This window comes from Taudactylus pleione, unplaced genomic scaffold (assembly GCF_031769625.1).
Source record: "Taudactylus pleione unplaced genomic scaffold, aTauple2 ptg000225l, whole genome shotgun sequence".
NCBI classification, from domain to species: domain Eukaryota; kingdom Metazoa; phylum Chordata; class Amphibia; order Anura; family Myobatrachidae; genus Taudactylus; species Taudactylus pleione.
Window position 1 is genome coordinate 13,665,846 of NW_028284627.1, and position 22,583 is coordinate 13,688,428.

Below are 22,583 nucleotides of genomic sequence, written 5' to 3' on the forward strand. Positions count from 1 at the left end.
TGTATCAAGCCTTGGAGAGATTAAAGCTGGCCACACACTAGACCAACTTACATCCAACCAGCCAACTTGTTGATTGGTTGGAATGAAAATCTGGTAAGGAATGGAAGTAAATGATGATCAGCAATTTACTCCTAAATGCCAGAAAACAGATGAAAATGGTCGTTCAGACAAGTTTGTTAAATGTTTGATCTAAACTATTTGTTCATACAACAGTTTTGGTCCATTTTTCAGCGTCTGGGAGCAAATTGCTGATTGTATTCCTTACCAGATTTTCATTCCAACCAATCTACTAGTTGGCTGGTTGGACAGATAATCTTTCGATGTGTGGTCAGCTTTAGTGGAGAAGTTGCCCAAAGCAACCAATCAGCTTCTAACTGCCATTTATCTAGCACAGTCTATGGAATGACAGTTAGAAGCTGATTGGTTGCTTTGGGGGACTTCTCCAGTTTATCTCTCTCCAAGACTTGACACATCTCCCCTTTGTGTGTTACTTTCACTGACTTATAGAGCAGCTACTGACCATTATAATTGATCAAATCACTACAAAATATGACATTACGGTTCCTCACCGTTTATACGCAGAATGGTCATTCTTCACACTGCACTTCATGTTCTTCAGCTCATCCAGTACAGCAAACATGTTGATGAACTTCCCTAGCGTGAGCAGGTACGCCTCCGACACGAAATCCTTCCTGCGCTCAGCGTGACACAGTCTCTTCACTTCATTGCAGAACCGCTCAATCGCTTTGCGCTGTAAGAGAGCACAACAATGATGACAGCTTCTAGAAGCACAGTCAGACTATGGGAGCTACAGCCTGAACATCAAGATTATTATTATCTTTTATTAATGTGGCACCACGGGGTATCAGCAGCTCCGTACAGTGTAAACATTACAACTAAACATCAATACATAATAGGATAACTATAACAAAATGATAGTGTGGCGTAAATGGGTAAGGGGTAGGGAAGGGTAGAGAATCTCTAGTGAATGTAAGTAATGAAAATTTGATTAGGGGACGAGTAGGAAGTACATTAAAAATTTAATCATCCTGTACCCAGAAAGTGGGTGGACACAGAGGACCAATGTCTCTGGAGGGGGATGGGAGACAGGGGAACAGAGGCGGATTGGTGACAGGGGGATGTAGGGGGGGAGGGGGTTAGGCACCCTTAGGGGGGAGGGTTAGGGTCAGGCACCACTGGGGGGGTTAGGCAAAAAGGGGGAAAACTTAGGTTTAGGCACTAACGGGGAGGCTTAGTGTGTGGAGTGGGGAGGGTTAGGGTCAGGCTACAAAAATGGAGGGTAAGGAGGAGAAGGGGGAGGGTGAGTATACTTACCTGACCCCTGTCAGGACACCAACCATCGGGATGTCACTGTCGGTATTGTGACAGGAGGCATCCCAACAGCCGGCATTACATACCGATACCGGGGACAGGGATAGTGCCTGGAGTAGAGAAATTCAAAGGGGAGGGGCTTTGACAACACCACTGTATGTCAGTGACACGTGTAAAGTAGTAGCAGAAAAAAGAGTAGCACTAAACCATTGAAGGACTTGGGGGTACCCGCCAGACATGAGAAACATGAATGGTAAGTAGAAATGTACATTTTATGATATATTACAGAGCTCTATTCAACACAAAATTCCAAGTTTTTTTTTTTTTTTTAAATGTTCTCCTTTATTGAAGCATATTAATAAGAAATATACATAGCGTTCCCGCTAGGCTGTTTTAGCTAGGCTGTTTTGCCCTCCTTCAAAAAGCACCCTGCCCTCCAGAAGGAGGGCAAAAAGTGCCCTGCCCTCACAGCCTGTGGGTGCCGTCTTCACCCGCGGGTCACAGTGTCCCGCGGGTGGGGAAATGTGCGGGTGACCCGGCATCTATTCTCCCTGTCGGCAGCGCTTGGGGGCTGCCCAGGGTGTCCGTATGTGCCGGGCGTGCCCCCAAGAGTGACGAAAAGGGGACGCGTCTTATAGACACACCCCCTTTTCAATGACCACGCCCACTTTTTGGGCCTGCCTGCCGCCGGAGCTAGAGTCAACACTAATACAGTCAATAGAAATACAGCATTATGTGCTGGAAGACATAACCGAGTCCATGTTGTCCACTCTTGCCCTATCCACACCTGTGTAACAAATATAAAATACATTTTCACTATGAATAAAATCAGCCATAGTCTAGTCTGCAGTGAGGGAAATTGGAGGGTCTTGAAAACATACAGGCGTTTCATACCATAGGGTGTTTCTGAAACACTTCCAAATCTGTTCCTTAATTGAGTGGGAGAGGGTGTCTATGTAACTTTCCCATGTTTCGAAAAATCTCTCAGTAAACCTCTCCTTTTGTAATGAGGCCTCTAACCACTCCATTCTAAAAACACAAATAAGTTTTTCTAAAAAGAGAATGGGGAATTTTCTTATTAGCTTTTAGCTTTCTCTCTATTAATGGGTCTGGCAAACTGAGGAAGCACCGGAAAGGTCACTATTAAACATCACTTAAAGGCCAGGAACTGAACATCCTAAAATTTTTGAGTCATTAATTTTTTTGGGTCATCAATCTCATTCGGCCAAATATTTAGCATGGACAGGATTCACTGATAATAAATCGCCCTATTCCTCTACTTGAAGTCTGTAGCTTAGTTTTTGTTTATATTCTTAAATCTTGTTCATTTTCCTCTCTCTCTTCTGAAGCACCAGAGGCCAGTTCCATAGTTGGGCGCCTCTTACAAATCTGAAACCCAAACTCATTTAATACTCATCTTTTCAACAACATCAACATTTGAAGAGTCATTAGAGACCAACATTTAAAATAGGTGACAAAGTGTGCTTGTTCAATATTGCCTCCTATCAGCTAAGTCCTACATTCAACCTCATATAAGGAAGTTATGCATTCGATTACATATTGTCTTAACTTATCCTCTGCACTCAGATCCCTAATCCTTATAAATATTTCTCTTAAGACCTACACAAAGACACTTCTTCATCTTCCCTTCCCCCTGTTCAACCTGATAATGAGATAAAAAAAATACCAGATTTGGCCATAAGTTTTTGTTTGTTGACTTTGAACCGTTTATGTCCAACCGAGAGCCAAGAAACACGTTAGTAAAGTACACACCGGAGATATCACTTATCATTCTATAGTGTTGTCCAGCAGCCGCGTTTCCCACTGCGCAGTGTAGCGCTCCACAAACCGGCACACTTAAGGAGTAGCACAGCGCTCGATACCTTCTCAGTCTGGCAAACCATACTGGTGGAAAGGTTTACACCTTCCCTGACCGGCATTCCTTCGGTGCACCACTCCACATCCTTTTGGACCACCATTCCTACAAATCTGTCTCTATCACTGACTGTAATGCTCATGACTGATCTCATCCCTCAGAGACAGTCTCCATCCTACACACTTGGCGGCCACCAGTGCTTTGGATATACCATTTGTCTGTGATGAGGTGATTACATTGATTCGTTGATACAGTGAGTCCCAATATTAGCGGCATAGCTGTCTGTGCTAATATATACATTGGCTACATTATGTCCCTGTTTAATTCAGATCACAGCACCTATTTGCTAATTTGTATCTATAATAATATAGACTAGTGGACCATTTACAACTTCCAGTACCAAATGGACTTTCAATGCCCAAGAAATAAATGTACAGTACTGACTTTCTACTGAACACAAAGTAAGTTGATTCTATTGATTAATTAATATCTAGGTACTTGTGTACTTTACGGACTCATTGCAGAGACATCCCAATGAATGTTTTAAATGGTACTTGTGTACTTTACGTACACAAGTACCGAAAGTTGTCCCCACCTAAAGAAGAAAGTTGTCCCCTCGTGGCTCGGTGGCTCACTACAAGGTTATATTCCCCCTCTATGCCCACTTGGATGGAAAGGAATGATGCTGGACGCTGGCTGAGGACGTCAGGGTCCTCTCCGTGAAGGGGATTTAGACATTACCATGATTAATAATAATAATGAGTGCAGGACACTTGGGTTCTCTCTGCAATGAGTCCGTAAAGTACACAAGTACCAATATCTATGCTTCTTTATAAGTTTATTAGATGTGTTTTAATAAATATATTGTATTCTCTGAACAATGACGGTTATTTCTTTGTGAGGGTAGAACTAACTTTAGCGTTGCGTGTTCTATACATAAATCAGTTTTCTGTTCACAGACTTCACGTGGTAGAAGAAGGAAATCATCATACCTGGAAATACATAAACTTCATCAGTTTTGTGACCTCAGGTTCCAGGACTTCCACCGTCTTCTCATAAATCTCCACACGGTTAGGCTGCTCGTTACACTTTACCTGCAAAGACACATTGCAGACTGATTTTTAATTCTTTGTGTATTCAGTAGATTGTTCTAATACAAAAATGTTTCAAAAGACAGCATTATATGAAAGGGAATTTAATAAAAGAGCACCTGAGGGCTACACTTGGTATCGGCAGCCATTTTAGTGAGCTAAATCTCTATTTATTAGAATGCAGATATATCAGTCCAACTAAACTGATGTTAGCTGTATTCACATGACTACTGTCTGAGCTGCAAAATGGCTGCCTCCACTGGGTAGGCAACAGATGCGCTTCTACCGCCATGTTGGCTAGAAAGATAGAACTAATAAGATAGGTTAAACACCTAATGAATCTCGAAATGAGTGGAACCCAGCACTGTGATAACAATGCACTGAATGAATAGGAGTGAGAATAATGAATGTGCAGGCCATTACAGGCTAGTCATATAGAAGTAGAGCTTTTGCCTGAACTCACCTGTGGAATGGCTCGAGAACAGCTCCGCCACGTATAAAGCATGACAGCGTACTCCTGCCCCTCTTCCAGCATCTCATTCTGTAACATGGACTTAGCATGTCAGTAATATGCTCAAACATATAATAATACTCTCAATTCAGTTCCTATTGTTCTATATACTACTCAGGTTATTATATTTTACACAGCTGGGAATTAATTCTGCTTTCAGACGTCATCACCTTAAGACGCAATAGGAAAACGTGTATTCAGAGAATAACATACGCCCTGTTATAGCTGTATACAGATATTACGCAGTATAATGCACTGTATAAAAGCACTGCCTGCCCAACTCAATGCATTTTACTGTCCTTGAACTCTGTATACACTCCTTGCTGATTCCAACCTGATTGAATTTGCATTGCATACCCCAGTGATCCCCAGCTACTTGGCCTCTGTAACTCCTGAGAATAGTCTTAGATATAATTCTGATAAGGTAGTATAGTAATTATCTGTGAATAACACAGTAAAGCACTTATTATAAACTGAATTTAGAAAGCAAATAATAATATTTATTTAAACAAAGAATACCATAAACAAAAATGTCCTCTGTCCCGCTCCTATGGACACTGAGCTTTGGCAGAATCTTTAGGGGGAGATGTTCTGTGTTCCCTAATGCTACATTAACAGAAAGCCACAGTGTAAGCATTTTTTATATACAGTACATGTTTACTGAAGCCAGAAAAATTAACTTATCAAGTCTCAGTTGCTGGTGAATGCTGTAGCTGGCCACACAAGTGCAGAACTGCTTTACCAATTTGGGTTGTTTACATTAACTGGATGGTTATTATAATCTGTGCGGTACTGAAAGGCGCCAGATAGAAAACTGATCCAGTAGAATCAAAGTTGATCCTGCAAATGTAAAGTCAGGTTCAGCGTGATAATCCAACGGCCAGTGTGAGAGGATTGGAACATACAGAGGACAGGTCCGTATATATATATATAGAAAAGATTGGTGCTCGGCCCAGAGCCACAACAGCGGATAAACCACACGTTTGGCCAAATAGCTCCATCTATCTACCAGAATGAGTGTATTGAAGCATGTCTGGTCAGCTATAGCTTATCCAATTATTTTACTATGATGCGAGTAAATATTTGTCACGTGCCCACTATGGGCCGTATTCAAGTTAGAAGCGAAAAGTCCAAATCCGCAGAAAAGTATCGTGGATAACGTCATTTCGCCAGGCGAAATCTTATCCCCGTATTCAATTAAAATTTCCATACGTGAAAAGTCAATGCAATGTAATCGGCGGAAAAGTTTTGCCTATGAATAGCAGGCGGAAAAAAGTGCAGAATTGCGGTTTTGGGGTGCAAACTTCAGGAAAACCCCCCTGCACCCTTGGGACAGTCCCCCTTAAACTGTGTAAAAACAAAATTAAAAAAATACTTTGGAACACCCCAAAAAAACACTTTCAATTTTGGGGCAAAAAAGTGCAAAGTTAGGGGACATACTTAAAAACTAGCGAAATAGACTTCTAGGGGGTCCCCAAGTATGCCCCAGGTGTTTTTTTGCAGGTGCTTACGGAAGGTGGATTTTTTACGTGTTTTAAAACTTCACTTTAGCAACTTAAAAATATGTTAGCACCCATTTTTAAGTACCCCAAATTTGTTGGGAGTAGTTATTTACTCCAAAAAATACTGCTTAATGCTATTCTTTAACACTTGTGTTAATGCGCTAATTGGCACCTATTGTCACAACTTAAGTACCCCAAATACCTTCATATGGGCTAATCGGGGGTATCTATAGTGATCCCCAATATTAGTGCATCTTTTGGGGGATGTCAGGTTGAAATCCCCATTTTTGACAGGTTTTTTCGCCTGTTTCAGTTTCGCCGGGTGCCGTTTTCGCATACTTTCTAATTGAATACGGCGAATAGCGGGAGCACACCCGATACTTTTCTGCATGCAAAACATGCGAAGTAGGCCATGCGAAAAAGTTTAGCTGGTGCGAAACTAATTGAATACGGCCCTATATAAGGATAATTTCCACCATGGTAAGGCTGCTATCAGATATATAATTGTCATAAACAGTTTTTTTGTTTCCATGCATTTATATAAAGCCAGATCAATTTTTGATAAAGAACGTAATTTCTGAAATGTTGAACAAATTTAGGCGATTAGTACATATCCTGTATATTACACATACTCACCATGCTGGAGTGGACCGTAGCTTGTTCAATGTATCTGGCTATACCAGTTACAAAGGCATTCCGATCCTCAAAGTTGGTATCAAAGTTGGCCTGTGAGAACATGATACAGGTGATAGAGGGGAAATAAAATCCAAATGTAATAGTCCCCCCACCCTTCCAGTACTATATGCAACATAACAACATATATGTATCTAAATAATAGTTGTATAAATGTTACTTGGTGCTGTCAATGCTTGTTAATAGTAATATACAATTCTGTTACATTACTGAAGGAGATATGAAATACAAGATCATTTTCTAAGCTCACCGTAGCATAACTGCTTTATTCTGTGGACAATAAAATAACTGGGGTTGCAAATAATGATAATGAGTCAGACATTTAAGTAGCAATGAACAAATGTAAATGTATTACAGTCTCTGACATTATTTGAATAGTAAAACCTTTTTCAGTATAATGTTCCTTTAATAGTCTCCAAAATTGTTTTTGTTTCTGCAGTGATTAAATAATTGGAACTAAATGATGGGTTCTGATAATGAAGGTTCCCCGTGTAGATGACTGTATCACCTATATCTCTTTCACAGATAAGTAACATTCGGCTTGCTGCAGCTGGCCTTGGAGGATTTGCCAAACTACAGTATGCAGGACTAAAGGCGTCTAGGTGGGTGAAAACACAAAATATTTACACTTATTCTTTTCTGTTATTTGTCAATATTTACATTTTCACACCTTTATGGAAGTATGGGGAGTGCATGCAGAATGTGTTGTGATTGTTCCAACAACAAGAATCTACCTGGTACATTATGGAGGATGGCGGAGGCTCAATGCAAGGCTGCTGATCAGGGAGGGGCAGCTCCTCCAGTAGGTCCACGTTAGATAACGCATCTTCCAGCGTCACGTGGGTGGTCATGGTGAGTAAATCCGGTAGCACCAGTCTCCAGGGAGTTTGTGCCAAATTACCTATTTGAGAGAGACATGTATCGTAAGTTAAATTAGTTTTTTATTTTATTTTGATGTTTGTCTAACATAACATGTACTAAATGGATAATATTCCTGCTACACCTCTTTACTTACTTTCTACAAAGGTGCTAGGCAACCTAATATCTACACGTATAGTCCCATGCTTATGTGCATGCCACAGTGTGAACAGCTTTATGCTGACCTATATTTGGAATGTTAATGAATGATTAGGGATCTCAGGGCTCTTTGGAGTTGAACGTAGATTCATATTGCAGACTGAACTTTTTTCACACTGTGCTCAGTAGTTGAAAGTACACATCTACGGCTATTCCGAGTTGTATGGACTTCAGTCACATCTCGAATTGCAGCTGAATGGGCACAGTTGGGTGGCAAGGGCATGTAGGGCAGCTGGAGGCTACGCAGAGACTCATGATAAAGGCTGTTTCGCCAAGCATATGGGTAGAGGCAATGTGGTTACATAGATGGTTACAATTCGGTATACAACTGAATATCCACTACATGCGCAACATGCTTATAACCGCAACATCGGTGCTCACTGCGACTTGTGTGCGACTCAGAATCAGCTCCATTGTATACAGATCGCATGCTCTAGAGAGGGACTGTTGTGGAACTACAAGTCAAAGCAGACCCTAGAAGCCGTTTAACTAACTGACTTATGTGTCCGGGGGTAAGCCTTGAAAAACAGTAAGTGCAAGGAAAAAACACATGCTATCCTGCTGGAGTTATTTAAAAGTCATTTATCAGGTGTATTGTTCTCCAAAATTTAATTTACCTTGTATATAAAATTCATTGGTCTGTTTGCATGTTTGTCTGCCCGGTAATTCATTCGGACACCCCTGATTGGGATAAAACCAACGTGAGGCCAGGTTTTAGGGGGGTTAGGGTCCTGGCTGGACCTCCGGTTGGTGTATGGGCAGAACTTTGACCCGGGGAGCCTGTCCTGACCCTTCCATTTGATGGATTTGGACGAAAACTTCACAGAGTGGTAACATTGGATCCTAGAAGACATACTAGGGGGTTGAGTTCCCGGTCGGACCTCCCGTTGGTGTACGCTGTGTAGACCTTTGATCCTGGGGGCCTGTTCTAGGCCTTCCACTGGATGGATATTGATGAAAACTTCACAGACGGGTGGCAATTGGTCTGGGATGTCTAATGGAGTGGTTGGGGTCCCAGTCGGACCTCATGGCGGAGTGCACTGGACAGAACTTTCCTCAAGGGTGTTTTGGAACTAAGCTACTAACTATTTTTAAAGTGTTGACAGTTATATCCAACTTATTGATAACGTGAAGATTTAAACCTGGGCAATGCCGGGTACTTCAGCTAGTTTCAAATATTTTTTTTGTTTACATATTATAACAGCTTTCTCATATAAACATGGGTTAAACTACAGTGAGTTAGAGACCAGACCCTAGAGAGAGAAAGGATTACACACACAATAATTGTTGAGACAGTTTGTACAAATAAGCTTTTCAGACTTTCCAGTGTAACGTGATCGGAAATTGTAACTTCAATACAGGTTAGGTTGGTGACTAATCTCACGTAACTTCACAGGACGCTTGTTCAGGCGATAGACAGGAAATACAGAAAAAAAGCTTTACAGTTCCTCTTGTAGGTCTGAGAATTACTTCCTTTAAAATAGCAATTAACAATGGAACTTTTCAATTATTTACTGAAGGCTTGATGTTGATGTTGAATATTTGTGTAACAGTGTTCACCAGTTGATACATGATGTTTACACATGAAAAAATATGATCTTTTACTACTGTATGTTATGTGGCTCAGTCAGTTTAAGTAACAATGTTTATTTATATCAACCAACAGCACCTGGCTAAATGCAGAACAAAGACACTTACCGTACTACAAAAGGAAGGGAGAGGCTTTTATCAAGCTCAGTTTTGGTTGCAGACAGCACATGAATGTAAGAATACCCTTGGTTAAAATGTAATTGTAAACTAGAATTACCGTTTCTATACAAAATGTCTTACATGTATATACTGCTTTCTATAAGTCGCAGTCGGCTGATTGTTGCGTGCGTGAAGGTCTCGCTGCGATTGGACTGCGATCGCAGTGACTAAACAGACCCATCGCAGAGTGATTGATAGGAAGTGACCTTTTGGGGATGGTGGTCGGCGAAACGCAGGTGCGTCAGTGCGTTTGAATGCTGTTACAGGGGCGTGCATAAATTAGCCACTGCGATGCCATACGTACCTTGGGCTTTCACTGCGTGCAATGAGGTTAGCAATTTCTGAGTAAGGTCAGTCCTTAAGCAAGTATGCATGCGGCTGCTATGGTACTTGATGTTACTGATGATTTTGCAGACTTGCACAGTATTACGGATGTGTGTAAGGTAAAGAGGGCATCCTTATGTTTAGCTGCGACTGCATTGCGATTGCAATCATTAGTATATTTTCGCAGTGAGACTGCGTGCGATTACGGAGCTGCGATCGCAATAGCGATCTGTAAGGAATCAGGCCCTGTGAATCTACCACCCCCTGCAGAGCAGCTCATGGGCTAAATGTAATAGCTTGCTATCTTCAGCCACTCCGGGGATTTATGAGTCTCCCCAAATGTCTAAAGTGGTAATCATTTTAAAGGCTTAACCATGCTAGTTTAGCCTTTAAAATGATTGGCACTTTAAATATGGGGAGACTCACATAAATCCCTGCATTGGCTAAAGATCGCAAGCTATTACATTTAGCATATGAGCTGCAAAGCTGCTAACCCGCATATTCAGCTAAGTGTCACCAGTTTATAGTTAATGCTGCAATCTCATATACAGTGACACAGCTGATAAACTGGCTGTCACCACTGTGAGTTAGGGCAGTGGTTGCCAAACTGTGTGCCGTGGCACCCTGGGGTGCCTTGGGACAATTGCAGGGGTGCCTCAGGTTGGTGGTCCAGCACCAAATCAAATTATTTATGGTCAATGTAATGTAAATATGTGAACAAACAGAAGTGTAATCCTGTCCACCACCACATAATTGACCCTAAGGATGACAGGTAAGCACAATTGACTTCACATTACTATTTGACTAAATTTTTTTCTAAATTTCTCTATGACAAACTTAAATTTAGAGGTTCTGTGAAACCAATGCTGATACTCTAGGGTGCCGTGATTCAAAAAAGTTTGGGAACTACTCAGTTAGGGAATTGATACGCTTTAATCACGAGCTGTACACTTTAATCACTTTTCACATAGTTCAGTATAAGATACAGTATGTGCACAATGTAATAAACAGATACAACAGACAATATTACATAACAAATAGCCAAAACAAGTTACAAAATATCCAACAGTAGCCTTGGCTCACTTTGTTCTGTCAAAGATTAGGTGATTGCACATTTTAATGTTATTGCATATCAATGCTGTAGTAACTCCTCTGTTTTCACAATTGACCTAAACCAACTGTGCGGATTAATTTGATGTGACACTTCTATATCTGTGTGCGACTGAGTTTCTCAATCAGCATGCAAAGTGCTACGATGCAACAGCCGCCGCTTTTTTCTATGCCAAGTCCCGTTTAGTCTCAGTCGCACACAGATATACAGGTCTCACAAAAACAAATTAAGCAGCACTGGGCCTGATTCAGACCCGGTCGCTATCTGCGTACGCTCGCTAGATGCGTATGCAAATCTTTCAAAGTGACGCCACGGGAAGCGATCGCTCACCAAGGCATAAGCACACCCACCATGTTTTAGCGTACGGCCACTTTGTGTATGCGTACGCCCAATCGCACAGGCAGAGCCGCCCACCAGCAACACGTCATCTCCAGGAAGTGTATTAAAACATTGGTAAATCGAGCACCATCGGATGTGAACGCAGAGCTGGAGGTAGCTTTACTCTACCGCAAGCATTGCGAGGAAATCAGTGTAAAAAAATAAATGGCAAGTGACGTGTACTATGACGCTGCCTGTTAATTATGCACGCCTCTAAAACGGCGTTGAAACACCCGGGCACACCTGCGTTCGCATCTCCAATCCCCCGTTATTAGTGTCCTGCCCCTGTTACCACCCACAAACAGCCTCTCCTGTCACTCATTACCTTGGGCTGCCTTTGCTGGGCGAGCGAGCGGTATGCAATCGCAATGAGTAGTTCGCGCACAAGCAGAACGAAGCGTGCGCATGCGCAGAACATCGGGCCGCTTGCGAGCGCACGCATATAGCGAACAGGTCTGAATCAGGCCCACGGTCTGCTGGTACTTCCTAGTCTAATTGCATTGCGACTTAGACGCATTTTCGGCATAAAAAGATGCTAGCAGAGTTGCATGGGACCTGGCAGCTCACTCGCTCCAGGCAAATCGTGCTGCATGGCGTATTGAGGCTAGAGGAACAAGGGCACATCTGTACGCGCCTGACGTCAGGCTAGATCCAAGTGCATATGTGGCCCATGCAAAGGTATGATGCATCATGAGATGTGTATATATGAAAAAATACATAATTTTTCCCACAGGTTACTTTTTAGTAATATACTTCCAACCATGCATTAGATCCAATATGTTTGCATTGTTAACTACCATTCACATTTCTGATTATATAACAGTCCCACTTCACACCTTGATCTCAGGAGACAGATTTGATGAAGCAGGTATAACTGAATTCATTCCACTAGTATGTGCAATTATAAAGTGGGACAAGGTAAAATACCAATTCACATCTAGAGCTCTGTGTTTAAATCAACAGAGGAAAACAGAAAGCTCTTGTAAAAACTGCCACTGTGTGTAAAATAAATATATGCACTGCAGCGTACCCTGCCAGCCATGTACTGTACAAACACATACAAGCCAGACAGACCCGTCTCACGTATGAAAAGTGCAGAATACAAAAATTAACTCACTGAAATATATAGATACTGTATTAGCATACTTTTTTTAATTATTCATTTTGTTCATTTTAACATTAGCATATCAAATACATACAAAATAAACTTAGCATTCAGAGTGGGGTTGCTGACATATAACTAATGGGAGATACCCCATGGTAGGCGCAGGTGCATGGGAGTGATACTGTGATTCGTGTTATATGTATCAGAGAAAAAAACAACCACACAGGGTATCATTTATATCCTATTCATTATAAAATCCCCTGCTGCCATCATATATAGTGTATCAGGGGTAAATTTACTAAGATTCGATTTGGTCCTGATTTGTCCCGTTTTTCAACTCGGATAGGATCGATCAAAAACGGCCGTTTTTTTCACTTAAAAAAACGGGAATTTACCAAGGTCACGGTTTTGACAGGATCGTTTTGATTGATGGTGTATTTGGTCGATCCTGTCCGTTTTGAAGTCCAGATTTCACTAGTCGAATTTCTCTCCTGAACAAGCAGCCAGCACATATCAGTGAAATATGTGCAGACTGCCTGTTTTATTTATTTAGATTTTTAGGGTCAATTTATTGAAAAAATTGACGTGGGGTCCCCCCCAAAAGGCTAACCAGCCCCGGACTTGTCAGCCTGTCCTGGTACCTAAAATTACGGGGAACAAAACGAGTAGGGTTCTACCATAATTTAGGTACCAGCACCAGGCTGCAGGGCCAGTCCTGGTTTTAATCATAGGGGGGAAAAAATGAGTAGGGGTCCCCATATAATTAAAACCAGCACCGGACCCTTTCTAGCGGTGGCTGATGCCACAGCCAGGGGAGCCCTTTCATCGGGACCCCCAGCTGCAGCATCAATCCTGACAGCTAGGGATCCCTGGGGAGTTCGGGACCGCCCCAATAAAGGGTTCTCCCTCTCCAGGGCACCCTTGGCCGTGGGTGGCGGGTTGATAGTGTATGTGGTGTGTAAAAAAATAGAAGTATCAACATTGTCTTTACAGTGGAATTGCAGGTCCCAGCAAGCCTTCCCCGCATACTGGAGAACCACAAGTACCAGCATGTGGGACATTAATGGGCCTGCAGTTCACCTCTAAAGAAATGTGTAAAGAAACACAAAACACACACACACTGTGAAAGTACAGTTTTATTACATACATACTGTACACATACACACACATACTCACCTACATTACCAGGAGTGGTGCCCTTGTCCAAAGTAGGCATCCAAGATCTTCTTAAAACAAAAAAAACAAAATCCCAATCCACGCAACAGATACCAACCAGGATGGTTGATATCTCCCGAATGAAACGCTCAGACGCGGCTTCTGCCTTTATAGAGCCGTATAATGAGCGTTCATTGGCGGAGAGAGGTGAGGCTCCTCCATTGAAGTCAATGGAGAGCTGCAGGATACTAAAGTTTATTCTGCGGTACCACCATTAAAACAGTACCAAGGCTGAGCTTAACGCTAATCCATTCATTGTTTGCTTATGCTCAACTAGGAGCCGCCGGCCATGGTACCGGCCCATCTTAGTTAGCCAGTGTAGTGCCGACGGCAGTGAGTGCGGTCAGCATTACACATTATACACAGGTTCAGCACTAGGCTTCCCTGTGCCCAGCGCCGGTCCTGTGCTGCACAGCCGAGCCCCTTCCCTCCCCCTGAGCGCTTACCCAATAGCGCCAGAAGGAGGGTGGGAGGCGGGCTCAGGCTGTGCATTTTTACACACACATCGCCGCCAGCGTGGCAGCGATATGTGTGTTGACCAGCAACCAATGAGAGTCAGACAGACTCTTATTGGCTGCTGCGCCCACTGCAAGAGCCGGGCTGGAGCTCACTCATGAGCTCCGCCTTCCGGCTCCTGCAGTGGGTAATGGGAGAGATGTCATGACGTCTTTCCAATATTGCAGAGCGCGCCAGCCCGGTAGGACTGACGTGCGGCGGGAGCAGTGACTGGAGCGTGGATTCAGGTAAGTGTATTTTTTTCTTACTTGCATTTGTCTGCACTAATCAGAGGGGGGGGGGGACTACTACTACTACTGGGGGCACTGCATCTGGAGGGGGGCCCCTACTGGGGGGGACTACTACTGGGGGCACTGCATCGGGAGGGGGACCTCTACTGGGGTCACTACTGGGAGGGGGACTACTACTGGGGCACTTCATCGCTAGGGGCGACCTCTACTGGGGACTATTACTGGGGGGGACTACTAATGGGGGACTATATAAGGGGCTTACTACTAGGGGCCACTACATGGGGCACTGCATAAGGGGATCACTACTGGGGGCCTGCATAAGGGGGACCACTACTGGGGGTACTGTATAAGGGGCACTACTTGGGGCCTGCATAATGGGGATCACTACATGGGGCACTGCATAAGGGGGGTCACTACTTGGGGTATGCATAATGGGGGACCACTACTGGGGGCACTATATAAAGGGCACTGCATAGGAGGTACCACTACTGGGGGCACTGCATAAGAGGGACCACTACTGGGGGCACTGTATAAGGGGAACTAATGGGGGCTGCATAAGGGGGACCACTTTATAAGGGGAAGTAATGGGGGGCTGCATAAGGGGGACCACTACTGGGGCTACTGTATAAGGGGCACTACTAGGGGTCTGCATAAGAGGGACCACTACTGAGCACATTGTATACTGAGGGTACTGTATAAGGGGCACTACTGAGGTTAAGGTGCATATGGAAAGGAATGTTCAGAGTGACGAGAAAGGGGTGTGTCATGTTGACACACCCTATTTCTAAGTAACCACGCCCCATGTGAACGCGCCCATTTTTTTGCAGCGCACGCACATAGGATGGGGGGACCATTTTTGTATTTGCCCTGGGCTCCACATACCCTAGTTACACCACTGACGTTACAATTAGTTCTAAAAGTTACAAAAGTAGGTTTTTTAATTATTAGAATATATTTTTTTATTTTATTTTCTGCCCCGCAGCATACCCCTCTGCTACTGGGAGTTTTTAGAAGTGGAGATGTTGCCAATATCAACCAATCAGATTCAAGCTATTATCTTCTAGAAAGTGCTAGTTAAATGTCTAAAGCTAAACAGGTGTTTTTTTGCGGCTTTGAAGAAGTTATGAAGAATAGCACTTACATTTTTTTTTGGGGGGGGGGGGATTAGTTATTCCTATCAAATTTGGGGTATATGAAAATGGGAGTAAGCATATTTTTAAGTCCCTAAAGTTAATTTAAAAAATTCAGCACAAATGCACCTGACGCTACTCTGCGCAATGAAGAAAACACCTGTGCCGCATACTTGGGGACCCCACCAGAATTAATTTCGTTAGTTTGGCATTTTGTTCCCCTATTTTTTTTTCTCACCCCCAAATTTAAAGTACATTTTTTGGGGTGTCCCGTATTTTTTTCAAACATTTTTTGACACCTTTTTTTTTTAAATGATACTCCCAGGGGTGCAGGCTTAAACCCCAATGTAAATGTAAATGTGTTTATATGATGTCCTGCTATATGGATGGGGTAAAATCTTGAATTGGGTTTATATTCAGTATGCTTGTAATTGTCAATAATTGGAGTATGTTGTAATGATGGTGTTCTTTGAAAGAACTTTTTTAGTGTTAACTTCCTAGTGAATCTGTGTATATCTAGGTAAGTGTTAAATTTGTCTAATTTGGTGGCAGGGGCAAATTTAAGGCCTTTGTCCAAAACTGATATGTGTTCAGGTCCATTATTTGTGGCTAATCGATACATCAGGTTTTGTTTACATCAATCTACCGTAAATGAATGAATCTCCAATTCAGAAAGGATGCTCTTAATGTGGTCCATATCTGCATAAAGTGTATGACCTGAGTACCACAAGAGACAAAAATAGCACTTAATTGTGGTCAAGTATTGTTACATAGGAGGTAAATCTGGTAGACAAAAATATTTCCTTATCCCATTAAGAAATTAATATGGTATACATAAGAGTAAAGGAGGAGATATATATAATATTTCTTAATTTTATTAAGTAATCACTAATATACACCTTATGTGGGCGAATTATATATTATTAATTGGATAAACGTCTCCGTATAGCAGGTTGGATAATTCAATCATGAATTTCTACACTAAGATTACGATCTATAAACATAGAGCAGTATGAAATCACATCGTACACAAACTGTGAATGAATGACTGAAGAACTGACCAATTAAATGGGGGCAATGAAGACCAATCGGAAACGAAGGCGGGCATTAACAGTGCACTTAAAAGTTCAATCAAAGTATGTCCCCACCACTACTCCCAGAGGAAGACTTTTAAAGGTCGAAACGCTTTGGAGCCAGAGCAAATTAGAACACTGTACCATATCCCTGAACATTCATTTAAAGGATTACTGTGATCTGAGACCGAAGCACGGTCGCAGGAAGACAGGTGAGTCTCTAAATACGGAGGGGGAAGCCGGATTAGATCGCAAGCGGTCGCGTCCAGCGGTTCCCCTCCCAAGACAGGGAAGTGCAAGGCGATCGAGTTGGAGTGCAGGATACAGTCTTTCAATAGACGTATCACTCACTCCACATTTAAGCCTACACAACCCAAGTCTGGAGATCCTGCATCCTAGTCTGAGTGGTTCTCCTCCATCTGAGACATCCCGGGCAACAAACAGCACCTCTGAGCAATATCTGATTCACGTTGGACATATTAACATTACAACCATTGAGTTCCATTTATTCTGTTGAGATAGCGGGATGCTGCTATCCTCATTCTTGCATATACCAGCATCAAAGACATTATTACTTTCAATCTCGAACAAAGGATCCCACTACAGTGTGCATCATTTGCATACCACATATGCTGACCCAACAGATCCAGTTCTAAGCAGTACCTTTATCATAAATGTGTATTTTAGTTAGAAGCACAGATGCATCTAACTGAAGTGTATGATTGTTATTATATATGCCATTTTAAACCCAGTATGATGTATTTTTTGCACTGATCATGTAAGTTTGCCATTATTGATGTAAGATAACCATCCCATATTGAGGACACAACTCTGAGTCATTAAGCTAATTCAGCACAGTACCTGTGTGTAGAAAGGTTTAGCGCTGATCATCTCTTCTTTCCATTCAGAATAATATAGTGGCCTTCAGAGTCAATGATAGTTTTTTTGGCTCCCATACATCTGAGATGTTTTGGGCCAACAGAGGTCAGAGTATTGGTGAAATCCAATATGTGAGAGTCCACTGATTTGCCTACAAATTAGGGACTTTTAACATGAAAAATGTCACTGATTCCCCGACGGATCGGCGATCATCGTTGAAGATCGATCAGCATTTCCAACCGGCGGATTGGCGGTTCCGGTGCGATCGGGTAAACAGCTAGCAGATGTATGGGGGCCTTTAGTGATCATAATGGTAAACCTTCTAGTAAAAAATTAAAAAAACTCTAGAGGCCGTATAGAGCGTTGGGGCCATGGATGATTTGGGTGAGATGGTTAAAATAACTTTGTGAAGTGTGACTATTGTAAATAATTTTTGGGGAGAGTTATAGTGTAGCAAACCATATAAAGAGGGCAAGTGCAGGTGTTACCCATAACAGCCAATCAGATTATAGCTATCATTTATCTAGTACCTTCTATAAATGACAGCTAGTATCTGATTGGTTGCTATGCGGATACTTGCATTAGTCTTCCGATACAGAATTTCACAAAGTTGAAACTCGGAATCAGGTGCTATAATTGGAAATTGCATGTAGCTATGGCTGCCAGGTCATTTGAAACTTGACACATATAAAATACACATGATGTATGCATTTCAATATATTAAAATGCATGGTGCATTACTGCATACATATGGACGATTTCAATACTGAATGACTGTGAATACCATGTTTGTTGGATTGAATGGATGACTTGGCAATTCTGTGGATAATTTGTCTGTAAAGTGTCTTTTGAATTATTCTTACAGAATAGCTCTTATGTGACTAAGCTTCATCCCACTGGTAACCAGGAAAGTGCCTCAGCGTGTGAGGTCCTTTCAGTGAAAGACATTAATTCATGTTGCCATGACAATGGGGTTAACAGATGGTTTAAAAGCCTGAAAAAAAAACATTCAGCACTGCGTTTACATTTATTGTTAGCAGCTGATAATCTTTAATGATTTCAGAGATTTGATTGAACTTTACCTGAAGAAATAGTGATGGATACAGGGTATTCTTTCAGTGTTCTTCACAAGTGAAGGAGCATCGGTTTTTCTGAAAGGTACAAGACAATACAATCTTCTGTTAGAAATGATATATCGCACACTCTTCTATTTCTTGTGAGATATACTACTGAAATGACCAATATGATACAAATATTCGTGCTTTTATTGTTTAAATATCAAATATTTAAGCAAATATATACGGTATGTCCCTAAGAAATCCTTTGTGCGGTGCCATGTCTTTCTTACCTTATCACAGTGGAAGCAATATTAAGCCAACTCCTATGTATCATCGGAATCGGTATGTAATGCCGCGGGATCTATTCCCGACGGACCAAACAACGACGCCGGAGGCCCGAACAGTGAAGATCCTGATAAGGCTGGTAAGTACCCTAACCCTCCCCTCTGCCCCCTAACCCTCTCTTAGTGGTGCCTCTCCCTAACCTCCCCGAGGGGTGCCTAACCCTAACCTCCCCCCAGTGGTGCCTAACCCTAACCCCACCTACCCCTAGCCTAACCCTAACCCTCCTTGAGGTACCTAACCCTAAGTCCCCCCCTCCCTCCCCCACGACTAACAGCTAGAAAGCCCCGGCTTACCTTCGTTCGGGATGCCGGGCGTCAGGATTTTGGCGTGGGGCTAAAGATAGGCGTCGGGATTTAGACGTCGATCTTTAGTCCCTGGTCGAGCTTCCAGCGTCGAGATTCCGATGGGCGGCAATCCGGGTGGCAGTATGTTAACCTTAAGTCTTACTTCTTACTATCACCGTATTGCACAAAAATGCAGAGCCTAACCTCCTTACAAGGGGTGCAATGTCAGATCTCTGTCTAGTGTATCCCCTTATAATATACTGTAGGTGTAATGACAAACCTCTTTATTGTCTATCTCCTTATCACATGGGGTGGGTTGCCTTATTTCACTTCTGCGTATCAATTAATTTCAAAGGATTCAACGACAACCCCCCTCCTGTGTTATAGCCTTATGATGTGGTGTGGTTTCTTCTGAAAATCAACTCATTACATGTAGGGGTAAATTTACTAAGAATCAAGTCTGATCAAGTTTTTTTATTTTTTTTTAACCTCGATTTGCATCGCCGAAACTCAAATGATTTGAGGTTTCTGAAGCTCTCAAATTTACTAAGAAGTCAATTTAGCTGAGATCGAGTCGGCCGATGGTGAAGCAAATCGAGATTTCTCACCCAAGTAGCAAGTTTAGATAGAAATGACCCCACCGAGTTGCAAGTGTCTTCTCTCTGACAAACTCTCCCAAACAAGCAGCCTGCACATATCAGTGAGATATGTGCAGGCCGCTTGTGTGTTCTACCTGTAAAAAAATGGGGTTAATATATAAAAAAAAAATATGTAGGGTCCCCTCTCAAAAATCCACGGAAAAAAACGCGTATGGTTCCACCTATTTTAGGAACCAGCACTGGACTCAAATCAGATCGGAGTGTAATGCCACAGCCAGGGGACCCTATCACCTCAAGCCGGTCAGCCCAATCCGGGGATCTCAGGGGAGGTGGGGACCACCCCAATAAAGGGGTCTCCCCTCTCCCAAGCACCCCAGACTTAGGGGCATATTAAATTAGGTGCGAAAAGTCGAGTACCTTTCGCCTGGCGAGGTTTTCGCCGTCATTGCTGGTTTTCATGTGGAAAAGTATCGTGCGTGTCCCTACTTATCCCCATATTCAATTAGAAATCGTCGAAAACAGCACCCGGCGAAACGCAAACATGCTCTCATTAGCTGCTAATTAGGGTCTTTGCACAAGTGGTGAAGAATAGCATTTAGCAGGGTTTTTTTTTCAAATAACTAGTCCCAGCAAATTTGGGGTACATGAAAATGGGTGCTAGCATGGTTAAAAATCGCAAAAGTGCAATAAAAAAAAAAACCTCCCCCAAACTTACAGACTTCCTTAAAGTCTATTTCACTAGTTTGTACCCCAACTTTGTACTTTTTCGCCCCCTTTTTTAAAGTAATTTTTGGGGTGTCCTTAAAAAATGTTTTGGATTTTTTTTATGCAGTTTACCGTTGGGGACATGTCCTAAGGGTGCAGGGTGTTTCCCCACCTTTGCACCCCAAAACAGCAATTCTGCACTTTTTTTTCAACTGCTATACATAGGCGAAACTTTTCCGCCGGGTAAATTGCACTGCGTTTCCGCACCGACGAAAAGTCGCTACAATTGAATACAGGGATAAGTTTCCGATGGTGAAATTACGTCACCGGCGAAACTTTTTAGCCGAAGACGGCTTTTCGCACCTAATTGAATACGGCCCTTAGTCTGAAGCCCGGAGCGGTGGGTGCGGGGGTAATAGTGGTGTAAAATAATAGAAACTATTGTTTTGTTTACCGTGGAACTACAAGTGTCAGCATGCCTGCCCTTTGGCACTTGTGGAACTACAAGTGCCACACACCGTAGAAAATATGAGATATGGTAAGAACTTACCTTTGTTATCTCTATTTCTACGAAGTCCATAGGGTTCCACAGGATACCTTGGGGGTATAGGTGATGACGTCAGGCATCGGGCACCATAGAGTTAAGTTTTCAGCCTCCCAGGAGGCACTAGGGTCCCCCTCCTATACCCCACCCCCGAGCCAAGGCATCTCAGTTACGTACCAAGCCATAGGCCGGAGGAGGAGAAGGAAGAGAGAGAAAAAAGATCTGGACACACACAAGAATCATATTATCACCAGAAGGAGACGGAAAAACCGGTGACCAGAGCAAAGCCCATCTGCAGCACAGGTGCGACAGGGCGGGAGTCCTGTGGAACCCTATAGACTTCGTAGAAATAGAGATAACAAAGGTAAGTTCTTACCATATCTCATATTTTCTACATCAGGGTCCATAGGGTATCCACAGGATACCTTGGGGATGTCCCAAAGCAGTATCCTTTAAGGGTGGGGACGCTCCTGTGCTGAAAGGAGTATCCGCCGCCCAAAGGAAGCATCCTGAGAGGCAAAGGTGTCAAACGCGTAATGCCTCACAAAGGTGTGGACAGAGGACCACGTGGCAGCCTTGCAGATCTGGACTGCAGAGGCACCACGTCGTGCTGCCCACAAAGGACCCACAGACCTAGTGGAATGAGCCCTCACAGAGGATGGAATCGGAAGGTCTTCATGAAGATAAACTTCTGAAATTGCCATACGAATCCAACCTGCCAAAGTTTGCTTTGAAGCAGGCCAACCCTTATTACGGAAGCCATAGAGGACAAACAAGGCGTCCGACTTCCTAAACGAAGAAGTGCGGTCAACATAAATCCTTAAGGCCCGCACAACGTCCAAAGTGGTCTCACCCACTGAAAGATCAGGTGAGTTAAAAGCCGGCACAACGATTTCCTCGTTGATATGGAAATTTGAAACAACTTTGGGAAGGAATCCAGGACGAGTGCGCAGCACCGCCCTGTTCCTATGAAAAATCAGAAAAGGGGGTCTACAGGAGAGAGCCCCTAAGTCAGAAACACGTCTGGCCGAAGCAATGGCCAGAAGGAATATTGTTTTAGCTGTCAGCCATTTAAGGTCCACTGAGCCCAGTGGTTCAAACGGCGGTCCTTGGAGAGCCCTCAGGACCACAGCTAAATCGCAAGGCGCCACCGTTGGAACAAAAGGTGGCTGAATTCGAAGAACACCTTGCATAAAGGTGCGCACATCAGGGATCGCAGCAATCCTACGATGGAACCAGGCAGACAGGGCAGACAC

The 22,583-nt window shown here is 43.0% G+C and overlaps 1 protein-coding gene across 3 annotated transcripts in view; it reads right to left on the reverse strand.

Annotated features, from left to right (window-relative positions):
- Positions 1-22,583, reverse strand: part of CYFIP2 (cytoplasmic FMR1 interacting protein 2) — a 76,764-nt gene that overhangs the window by 42,079 nt on the left and 12,102 nt on the right. For all 3 annotated transcript variants that reach the window (XM_088478956.1, XM_088478954.1, XM_088478955.1), the window contains exons 2-7: positions 18,875-18,943; positions 7,740-7,906; positions 6,949-7,038; positions 4,763-4,840; positions 4,201-4,302; positions 570-751 (exon numbers count right to left, since the gene is read on the reverse strand). In XM_088478956.1, coding sequence (XP_088335082.1) covers positions 570-751; positions 4,201-4,302; positions 4,763-4,840; positions 6,949-7,038; positions 7,740-7,856 — 569 coding nt within the window. In that variant the 5' untranslated portion in view covers positions 7,857-7,906; positions 18,875-18,943. The remainder of the gene's footprint in view (positions 1-569; positions 752-4,200; positions 4,303-4,762; positions 4,841-6,948; positions 7,039-7,739; positions 7,907-18,874; positions 18,944-22,583) is intronic.